At 39.1% G+C, this 11,495-nt stretch overlaps 1 protein-coding gene across 2 annotated transcripts in view; it reads left to right on the forward strand.

The window, feature by feature from the left end:
* The first annotated feature begins 24 nt into the window (after positions 1–24).
* Positions 25–11,495, forward strand: part of LOC101855009 (transmembrane protein 131) — a 100,895-nt gene continuing 89,424 nt past the window's right edge. The window contains exons 1-3 of one of the 2 annotated variants that reach the window (XM_005095267.3): positions 25–358; positions 5,770–5,843; positions 7,002–7,033. In XM_005095267.3, the coding sequence (XP_005095324.1) occupies positions 238–358; positions 5,770–5,843; positions 7,002–7,033 (227 nt within the window). In that variant the 5' untranslated portion in view covers positions 25–237. The remainder of the gene's footprint in view (positions 359–5,769; positions 5,844–7,001; positions 7,034–11,495) is intronic. The other variant, XM_005095268.3, reaches the window with a different exon arrangement.

The following is an 11,495-nucleotide window of genomic DNA, read 5'->3' on the forward strand; positions in this document are numbered from 1 at the left end:
TCAAATAACTCCTAGTCTGGAGTTGTCAAAGCTAGACAACACTTGAAGACCAAGTTTCGTATATTCATATTTCCAAACATATTTCTTACAACGCTGTAATTCTTAGCACATTGGAAATTCTAAAGCAGTAGTACACTCATTATCGGGTTTTTCTTCAGATTGTTTGATTTGAAGGGCATTGAGGTCGGAAAATAAACTTGGATATTTTCTATCAACTTGACCTTACAGCATGGGAAGATGGCGCGACTGGATATTTACGCGACCGACAGAGTGAAAGAATTTTTTCAGTTGTTTCTCGTTTTACAAACAATTCAACACTGTACAGTTTATGGAAGCACAGTGGAAAGTCACAACCAAGGTACAGTTGTCTCAGAAGGGTTTTTTATTGCTATTAAAGGAGATGAACTCACAAACAGTAAACAACGGCTCGAACCAATGGCAGTAGCCAATGTAACACAAGCCTAGAGAGAGGCCTCAGTTGGTCGTCAACACAAGTTCTTATTGTCAACAATGAGAACAAGATCTATGATGAAATGCCCTTTTCCTGTTTTTGTTTGGGGATGACAGTATTTATGTACGCTGTGAGCATTAGATTGGCTGCATATCAGCTCCTAGATCTATGAATTCAGTATGCTTTCGGGATAAGATCTTGATCGAGAGAAGTCCAGCCCAGTCTTTAGTTTAGTAGTTTTGCAAGCAGATGCTTGATTCTCTAGACTCTAGATCTAGATTTAGACTAGTCGGAGAGGATCAAGTGCCTACTTTCTGGCTCTAGAAATCTAGAGATCTACTAACACTTGTTGATCAGGGGATCTGGGCCATGTTGTAACAACACTCATTTTATCAAAGTTAAATTACTGTAGTAAGGAAGTGGCTATTCTCATCCGGGGTGAGAATAGAAAAACGATCTACCATTCTACCTCTCACCCCGGGTGAGACTTGCCAGCGTAGGCTATTCTCACCCGGTGCGAAACAAGACGTGCTTTTCCTCATTTTGGAATACTGTCTATCGGTGTAGATGATCAAATTGATAAAAGCCAAGAAAAAATTACGTTATAGCACAAAAGTAAGCTAATTTGATCGTCTTCAAAGATGCTATGGCTATTTCACTGTTCGAATCGAGCCGAACTACGCGGGTCGCCATTTTGTTTTTCCCGGAAGTTCTCGCAAGATCTACTCCTCCCCTCTCTCTCTCTCTCTCTGTCTCTTTCTGAATACAAAGTGGCTAGCCGTTCTTAAACTTAAGTACGGCTAGACTGCCAGTCTAGCCGTACAACTTATATATCTAGGTTTGGCCCTTCGACTCAGGCCTGTAAAGTACACAGGTCTCAGATCTAGATCTAGTAATTATTCAGGTTCAAATACATGCAAGTCAGTAAGGCACCTTTTGGTTTTGTCTGAAATACAAATACTTTAGGCATTGCAAACTAAAAATTTCATTTACAATTCAGCCGTCAATATTAAGTACGGCTAGACTGACAGTCTAGCCGTCCTTAAGTACGGCTAGACTGCCAGTCTAGCCGTACTTATCTTAGGCCCTATTAACATTAGAAAACAGGAGGTTTAAAATACATGCGCTGTCATTAATAAGGCACCTGGTTTCGTCTCAAATACAAATACTTTAGGTACTGCACACTAAAAATGTACAAAATTCAGTAGGCCTATTTTTTGTAAATGGTGAGTCTAGCCATCATATTAAGAATAAGTACGGCTAGACTGCGAGTCTAGGTCTAGATCTAGACAGCACACGAGTGAACACAACACATTAAGTTTAAGAGCAGCACCCTTCACAGGCATATCTCTAGCGAAAAACTGTTTGGAACTGTAGCATTTCGTTATATAAATATTTACTGCGGACATTTTTTGGACCGATTGAACCATATTGTATACAAACAATCTTTGGTAGGCCTATACTATAATTATAGATCTATATAATATCCTAAATTTGCGGGAAAGGATGTGATTTCAGAGTGTTCGGAGAAATAGTGCCCAGCTTTATTTTCCTGAACGTTCGGAGAAATAGTGCCTAGCTTTATTTTCCCGAACGGCCGGAGAAATAGTGCCAGCCTTTATGTTATATCATGTATAATAATTTAATACTTTGTTTTACGTACACACTTGTCGATTAATTTTTAAGATGTGACGTCTTTTATATTGTAATGCGTATTGAGCATCTTTTAGGAAATGGAAATGCGCAGTATAAATGCTATTTATTAAATTATGATTTAGGCCTAGAGAGAACATAGATCTAGATTCTAGATCTAGAATGTAGATCGAGAGAGTCTAGAGGGTTGATGCACAATCACTTCTTCTGTCGGTGTAGTCATAGAGAGTATGTGAGAGACCTATTCAGTTTCAATAATAGAAGGGCCTATAGTCCTATATATCTAGATCTAGAGTGTCTAGAGGTCAGTTTGGTTGGTCCTGCTCTCCATCTCCTTGGTCCTGGGCTATCAGTAATGTTATTTGTTTTCGACTAAAAATAGCAAACATTAGGCAGGCTACGTAGGTAGGCCTATGTATTTCTAAACCCAAACCCTTTATTTGCACTTGCAACTTTTTCAAAAGGAAGTGGTTATAAATTCTCACCTCAGGTGAGAATAACCTAGTTCTAGATTTTATCATGTCTCGCTATTCTCACCCCCTCCGTTGTTTTACCAGAAATGACCCAAGAGGGATCAGGGCTGAGGCTGATGCTACACAGGATCGTGTTGTGTCCGAATAGATAGATCTATTCTATATCTCAATCTAGTCACAGTCAATTATTCAGACCAAATATGGGCGAGGGCGTAAAATCGTTTTCCCTAGAATCTTTAAGCAATCCAAGCTCTTTTCTTCACTTTCATTTTTTAAATTTTAAAAAAATTATTGGCCGTCTTTATTGCGACTCGAGTCTGAATAAAAAAAAATCGAGTCCGAATATGAAATTATGAAAAAATGTTATTCGGACTCGGGTCCGGAAAAAAAAGAAGTGTCTTCGTTCTATAGATCTAACGTTCAGTGTGTCAAATTTTCCGCCATTTTTTAGTTTCCCCCACACCTTATCTGCTGATCCGATGCCCGCTGCCTCATTGATTCGCCCTCCCCCCCACCCCCCATGTATCCCACTTTCTTTGTTGTGGAAAAAGGTAAAATTGAAGATTAGCAGACCACCTGGCACCTGCATATTATGAGCTGTGTAAAAAAAAAAAGACCGATTCGTTCAAATACACAAGCCTGTGTCATCTCGATTGTTTACCAAGAAAAGTTGTGTTGCTGTGTAGAGCCGAGCATACGGCAACTTTTGATTCCATAGACCAGCGCACAATTCATTACGTAGATCTACGTCAAGACTAGCTTATTATTGTAATGATGATCAGTTGCCGGGGGGGGGGGGGAAAAGACTGACGCGTATGCGACGTTCAATGCCCGGACCGATAGTGCCTCCCCCCCCCCTCCCCGACACGCACACACAGCCACACGTGTGCAGGCCGCCCATCCGACCCCGACACACGCTAACGAGCCATCTTTAATTGCTTCTGATGACCTCTTGGCAAATAAACATTTATTAGAAGCGCTACAACTTTTCAGGTCGGCCTCAAATTCATCATAAGATAAAAATTCGGCTCCTGCACAAAACGCCATTTTGCCCGAAGTGATCCCGGTCTCTACCCAGCCTGAGGCGAGTCACGAGTGAGGCAGGACAGGAAGCCCGAGTCACGAGTCACAGGAAGTCGGAAGTGATGTCATGCTGGACAAGAATCAGAGTCGGAATAACATTTTTCATATTCGGACTCGAGTCCGAATAGTCACTTCGTTTATTATTTCTTTTTCTTTCATGCCTCTTCTGTCCCCTTCTTCTTGAACATTTGGAGTCTGGAGCCAAAAAAGAGCCAGAGAGCCAAATGAAATTCTCCAGGCCAGACGCGACCCAAAAGAGCCAAATTTACAACCCTTCAACCGTCATACAAGAGCATAGTCTCGTTACGTTTGTACACGCTCTCTGTTTCTTGAACCATATTGTGTTGTGTGCAGAGATGCCAAAAACAACGAATGGTCCTGCCGGCGGCAGGTCCCACATCCCGCTCAGTTCGGTAGTGAGCCTTTTTTTTTTTTTACTGGAGAAGCAAAAAATGTTTTTACATTATCATTACAATTATTCGTTCCCAACCACATGTGGTAAGCCACCAAGGACCAAGGTGATTTTTTATCGGCCTTCGAGAGGTCAGGGGGGGGGGGTCCTCGCCTTATGCCCACATTCGGGGTGGGAGCTATTCTCACGGGGGGTAAGAACAGCGAGACATGGGTTATTCTCACCCGGGGTGAGAATAAAGGTGGCCTTTTCAAAAGTGTTACTGTCAGATTATGGTTAGGAAGATGTAAATTGTAGTGGTTTTCTTTGCCTTGTCTAGTCAGCTGCTGCTACACAAACACTCTACAATGATGACGGCATCTTGTTTACTCTATAATTTTGTGTCATCTGTTATTGAAATCAGACAGAAGCAAATGTATAGCGTTTTTAAAAAGGTTCATGATATTTCATGACGAACTGGGGTGAAAAAAAAGAGAAACCTTTACGTCATTTCATACATGATATAGTACATAGTTGCATTGTACTGAAACTCATGGGCTTCTACTCTCTATGCAAGTTTGAAGCTTTTTAAAAAACTCTCTGGGCATGTTGCTTCCAGTTTAGATGCTGGCCAAACATCAGGCAAAATGTTGAATCACAGTTTACAAGCAGTAATAGTGTCATTCGTCTTGATTTGGAAAAGGAATTTGCAATTCATCTGAAATCGATGTGTAATATATATCCTCTACCACAGGAACAAGTAAAACTTTCCCATGTTGATAACCGGTGTTTTGTACAATGGCACCAAGAATAACATCAAGTTTTTATTTAACAGTCAGAAGACCTCTTTTGGTGTCCGCCTAAAACAACGAATGCCATTTGGAAGCAAGACTTGTTGGTTGATGCTTCTGATTGAAAATATCAAAGGGTGCAAACTATTCCCACCCCCACCCCTCGCCCAACCACCGTAATTATATACACACACACACACACACACACACACACACACACACACACACACACACACACACACACACACACACACACACACACACACACACACACACACACACACACACACACACACACACACACACACACACACACAGTAGTGTTATACATGCATGCCTGCAGAGGAGCCAAGACTTTCCTCACCCCAATCTGGAGACTTTTGAAAGTGCCTCTTTGCGAGAGGGTGTGAACTAAGCTCCTGTTGCTCAGTGTAAAGTATTTTTTAGCCAGAGAGGAGGTGTTTTGACGAGATACTGGAGGGCAGGGTTGCATTCACACTGAAATTTTTATTACCGATGATTTTTGGTGTTTACACAGTTTTTGACTTGTCAATTTTTCTTTGTCTGGCAAATAATGAGAAGCCGAAGTTGCTGTATTTTTAAGGAAAAGGTTGCTGTTAAAGGGGGTATTTACTTTTGAAAATTCTGAACAACTTGAGGTTGTTGGGTAGAGGACCAGAGGTTGAATAGACCTTACTGTACTTACTTTTAAAACACTTTAACTTTATTATTGCATGATGAGCAGTTTGTTTTTATTGTTGAATCATAGACTAATTGTTACTTAGAGCCTTACACTTGTTAATAATTAATTATTTAAAAGTCATTGTGGGAGAAGTATCCAGTATCATGATTCCTCTTGCTTCTGTCTCAAGCTTTCGTAACTTCTTTTTTTTACCTGCCAACCTTTTTTTTATGTTTTTATTTCAGCATTCATCCAAACAGACAAGCATCTTACATACATTGTAGGAGATAATTATATAAATTCTGGAGTTCCTTTAGAAGTAAGTATTTTAAGGTTATATATTATAATTATGCTGCTTCTCTCTTTTCTTGACCTTTAACCGTAATTAGGTACTGTACTGACAACTTGTAGAGATGCCTGGTGTAGCTACTATGTCTTGACCTTTGTGTACATGATCAACTAATCAGATAATAGAAGGATATATTATGATGTCGTTTTTGAATTAGTTGATAAACTGTTGGCTCGTACTCAAAGATTAGACGTCTCCATGCCTTTGGCATTGTGCCCTTGTGTTATTGTTATCATGATCGGTCAAACCACTTATCAGTGGATTGTGTCTGTTACTATTTATAGTGTTAAAAATTTATAAGTGTAAAGAGCATTCAGAAAATGTGTTTTAGTTTTATCTCTATACATTATTTTGCCTTAAGAGAATTTAAAATGTATTTTATTTAAATTTAAAAAAATTCAATTTTGAATTGATCCGAACTTGTAGGAAAATATTTTAATTTATGTTTATCGAATTTTTTACATTTCCAAAACATTTGATCATGTATACGTATATATGTTTTTGATTTTTTCCGTTAAGGCTAAGGAGCAATAGAGTATAAAAGCGAGAATTAGTTTCAGTGTCAGTTTGGCCCATCAACCAGTGACACAAAATAAAGGTTGGTTGTTTTAGTTGTTTTTTTTATTCTTTTAACATTTTTTTTTCTCACCAAGTGTCAATGTCACCATGCACTTGCTCAGGGGCATTCACAGGCATGTCAGCAAAATGCCTCTTTGCTTCCTTGATGAGTATGTGGTTATTGGTTATTGCATCTTTGCAGCAGACTCTGTCCCTCTTCACTCTCCTTTATGGGTTTAAACTTCTCATGTGTGCAGTGAAGTACAATGAAAATTTTCATTAAAAATGGCTGAAATTTCTCCGTGTTGTTCAAAGTGAGCAAAGCCTCTGTTCCACAGTAACTACTGGAAATGACAAACAGATGATGTATTGGGGGTTGTATACCAAACTTTCGTGCTTTGAGAGTTTGGGCCCAATCCTCAATCTTTTCAGAAGAACAGACACTGGATGGTTAGATTATTCCACATTATCATAGTATAGGTAAATCATTATGATTGAAAATATGGTATGTGTTCTCTTTCAACAAGTTGTGAAGTTTTCTTATTGTTATTCGTCCATGTATTTCCCCAGATAAAACCTGGTTCTTCTTTTCCAGATTTAACGTAAGTTCCAGATCTTTTGTATTGTAGCCAGTGTACTGTTGTGCCTTTAAGATTGCTTTTACGGTTAATATAGTCACGAGAATCTAAAAAAAAGGTTCAGATTTCAATGGTATATGTTTTGTGTTTTTTCGTTTTGTCAGGAAGTTGGCTGTTTTTTTGTTTTTTTTTAAATTAGTAATTATAAAAAAAATTGTTCCTTTTAGTTTTAGACTGAAGTTGAAAGATTACAGGGTGGAAAAAAAAATTAAAATGAATGTTGAATGCACTAACTGAGCTTTTTATTATTTTGATTTTTATCGGTCTTGGTTTGAAGATGCTCTTTTCAAAGTTCCCAAGTATTTCTTTTTCTCAGCACTTTTTTGTAAAAGTCCTGTTGTTCATTGATTGTCCCGTGCTCTGTCTGTTGTGTGTGTGTGTGGTTTGTTTTGTTTTTTCAGCGAGTCCTCTTTCCTTCTCTGTTCTTCTCATTATTTGTTTTTAGGTGCATTTGGTGTAATTAACCTTAAAAAGTAAGATGCTCTGGTATGAATTGCTCCTTCTTTTCTCTTTAAAAAAATGTAACATCCTTATAATCTCTCCTCCTTTACCTCTGTTTGTTACTCAACCCCTTTAATCTTCAGCACTTACATGACCTAATTGTGCTGCAAGTGCAGTGAAACATTTACTTAAACATAAACAAATATATATAAACAAACTTGAAATATTCAAGGGGTAAAAATGATGGCAAGGGAGAATTTTATCTAAATGTATTTTCATTTCTTTGGCCTTTCCTTTAGATTTTAGTTTTCCATTTGCATATTAAGAAACACAGTAAGGATCTGGTTTTATTGCTGTGACATGGATTTCCTGTTTTTCCTAGTCTTGACACCGTGGAATTTTCAGCTTAGTCAAGGGACATTGGTGGGAGGCTTTTCTTGGCAATTTTTTTCTCCCATATACCTTTATTATTGTATTATTATAATACAAGACTTGTCTGTTAGTGTTCCTTTCTGTAGTTTAAAGACTAACTAGTATTTTTTATTGAATTTTTTACGTATATTTTTTTTTTTGTCAGGCGTAAAAATTACCCGTTGGTGGTTGGCGGGTGCTATGGTGTGGTTTGCTTCTTCTTTCCTATCAAACATCTATCATCCTTATCTCCCCTTCTTCTTTTTTTTGTTTTTTTCTCTCTTGTAACAGCTCTAATCTTCTTGCGTTATGACCTTATCAGTTGCGAGCGCCGTAAAACCTCAACTTATACTAAACTAAAAAATTACCCTTAGGAACAAGTAACCTGTCGTTTTTTCATATAACATCTTGAAAAAAGCATCAGGTATAATAATTATATATTGTAATATTGTTACATATGGGGCAAAATAGGAACAGCTTGTGTTTCAGTCATGCTATGCTTTGAAAGTCTGTTGCTTTGCGAACATTTAGAACTTTTAACCGAACTGTAGCCAATAATCCAAGTTAAAAAATCTAAGAGAATAATGTAAGAGTTCTTTGTTGTTGTTGTTGTTGTTTTTTTGTTTTTTTCAGAAAGAGAAGTGCACATTTCTGTGTGCACACATGCATATAAAAATGTTTGCGGTTAAGTGCATTGCTGTTATCCTTGACTCCTTTTGTACACACATTGACGTTTGTTACACAGGATACGAACAAAGGAAGGACGGAAGGTTTTGTCTTCGGACATTGGAGGTGTTTGTGAAAGGGGGGAGGAAGTGGGTGTTATCATCTCCTCTGGCATGCAAGAATAAGGACCTTCTCTCCATTCATTTCTTGAAAATTTGGCAGGAAATAACAAATACGCATGGTAACACGGCAGTTTAAACTTAATTTGTGTCAGCTGTATAGACGACGTGGTTGTGTTCCTGTGTTGGTTTTGTTTTTGTTTTTTTGACGTTTTTCTATTCATCTTTCTCTGCGTTGTTGTTCCCATAATTTGTCTCTTCTTGTAAGGCGCCCTATCAGGGTTTCCCATCTCCACTTCTCTTCTCTCACTCTGTGCCCTGGGGGCTGAAAAGGAGTAGTTGTATTGAAATGCTTTGGCACATTAATCCAGCGCTGAATTTGATCGCCTGGTGTTTAATACGCCCGTATATATGAGCAGCTTTCCCTTCGCACTGAACCAGATTGCCCCAAGCATTACCAAGTGTTTTGCCCGTATTATATATTATGTATATTTTATATCCTGTTACGATCCTGCGCATACCCCCAGCAAGCACGAGTGTTAGTGAAATTTGTGAGTTGACGTATTTCGCTGTCATTGATCTATACCGGTCCTTTCTGTCCGTTTCTTTTCAGTATCACATCTATTATAGTGGCCTCTTGCAGTTTCCCCCATGTACACTTTTTTTTGGTCCCAAACTTTGAATAACCCTATTACGTGCATGGAACCATGCCGTAAAATTAACATTTTGCTCGCTTTTGGAGGGGGGGGGGGTGAAAACAGCCTTATTGAGAAATGAATGAATGCATGTACTTCGAAAGTGAGTGTTTCATTCGTTGCGTACACGCTGAGAGTAAATGAACAGAAACCAATAAAGAAAGAATATGAATCGAGTGCAGAGGACAAACACAGCATGGTTCCTGGAAATGGCTCCTCGTGGTAGCGTTGTGTGCTGAAGTTCCGTGTGTGGGTGGTTGGAGCGTATCCCCCCCCCCCCCTTTCCCCTAAACGTAGGTGGTTCGTGGGTGCTCTGATGTAGTTTGCTTCTTCTTTCCAAGTGAACACTCACCAGTCTTATTTAACGCTCTTCTTGGGTTGTTGGCGGATGCTCTGGTGTGGTTTGCTCCTTCTTTTCCTATCATACATGTATCGTCCTTATCTCCCCTTCTTCTTTTTTTTTATGTTTGTTACTCTCTTGTAACACCTCTATTCTTCTGGCGCGCATATGGCCTTTTATGCAGTTGCGAGTGTTGTAAGACCTCTGCTGAAACTTAAAACTAACGCTCTTACTTCTTTTCTGTGTATGTTACTCCCTAGTAAGACACCTCATCTTTGGCACTTATATTATGAACTATTTGTTATTGCAGGTGCCGTAAAACTCTCTCTGTCTCTCTCTCTCTCTCTGTCTCTCTCTCTGTCTGTCTCTCTCTCTCTCTCTCTCTCTCTCTCTCTCTCTCTCTCTCTCTCTCTCTTGCTCATATCTCGTTTGTTGTTGTTTTTTTTACCCTTGGTGACCTGACCACGACAGTGTTGATAATAATATTAAAAGTTTCTTTTCAATCCAGCTGCTGGCTGGGAGGAGTGGTGGGGGATTGACCTACTTCTCTGCTCAGTTTTTAACGTACCATGTCCCATTGGTGTGTTCCTTCATTTATTTACCTTCAAAGACCTTGAATAATGTTGTGGGTTTTATTTATTTTTAATTGCAACGCCGTCTCTGATGATTCCGGTTCGTAACGATTGTGTCAAATTTCATTGATACTTTACATCGTGTTTACGTCCTTACTTGCATTGACCGAAAGGTGGGCTTCTCTCCTTGTCTCTAGTGCAAAGGTGTTTAGATCGTCAAGTCTCTTTTTTCGTTGTTGTTTTTGTTGTTGTTTTGGTTCTTGTTGTGTAAATTTTTAAAAATTCTTTTATTTTTTACTGATTTGTTGCTTTAGGGAAAATCGTTTTTTTTCTCTTCTCCTGTGTTCTAGATTTATGTATACTATTGTAGTGTTTGTTTTGTTTTTTCTTGAATTTGACACCCCCCCTCCCCCAGTTCCGCGTGTATAGCTTATTGGTTTTGGTGCAACTGTATTATTTGGTTCCCTCTTCCCTGTGTGATTTCTGATGGGGTGTGAAATCCACATTACTGACCTGGCTGAAGTGCCGAAATAGCCTGTTTTCCCCAACAAGCTTTGTTAATCTTATGGAACAAAATATTTAGTCGTTTCGCTTGTAATAGTGCTATTTGTGTGAGTAGTTAATGGGCGTCAGGGGTTGCTTGATCTTTCCCTTTTCACCTCCCCTTTGTGGTTTGCCTTTGCCTGTCTCACTTTCTCCCAGCACTAAATGGCCGTTATTGGGTTGACGTACCTCTCTTTATTCAAACTGAAGACTGAAACTATTTAATGTGAGTGGTTGGCGGGTGCTCTGGTGTGGTTTGCTTCCTCTTTCCTATCCAACATCAGCTGTCGTCTCCCCTCCTTCTTTTTGTGATTGTTACTCTCTCGTAACACCTCTAATATTTAGCACTCCTTACTGTGTTGCAAGTGCCGTAAAACTCTTACTAAAACTAAAAACTATGACATTGGTTGTCAAGTATGCTAATTTCTATCACATGTGAGCAGCTCTTCATGCTGTGAGATCGTTATGGCCTACTGCCATCTTGCGTCTACATGCATTTTTGTTTGCAGGTTTGTTGGTTTTTCGGGGGGGGGCTTTTCCCCCACTCAACGCTATGATTACCAGGTTTGTAAGGTCGCATTGAATGTTGGGTGGGCTGCATTCCATGTACTGTGCCATCCGTCACATGTGTCAAGGTAG

This window comes from Aplysia californica, unplaced genomic scaffold (genome assembly GCF_000002075.1).
Source record: "Aplysia californica isolate F4 #8 unplaced genomic scaffold, AplCal3.0 scaffold00099, whole genome shotgun sequence".
Lineage (NCBI taxonomy): Eukaryota > Metazoa > Mollusca > Gastropoda > Aplysiida > Aplysiidae > Aplysia > Aplysia californica.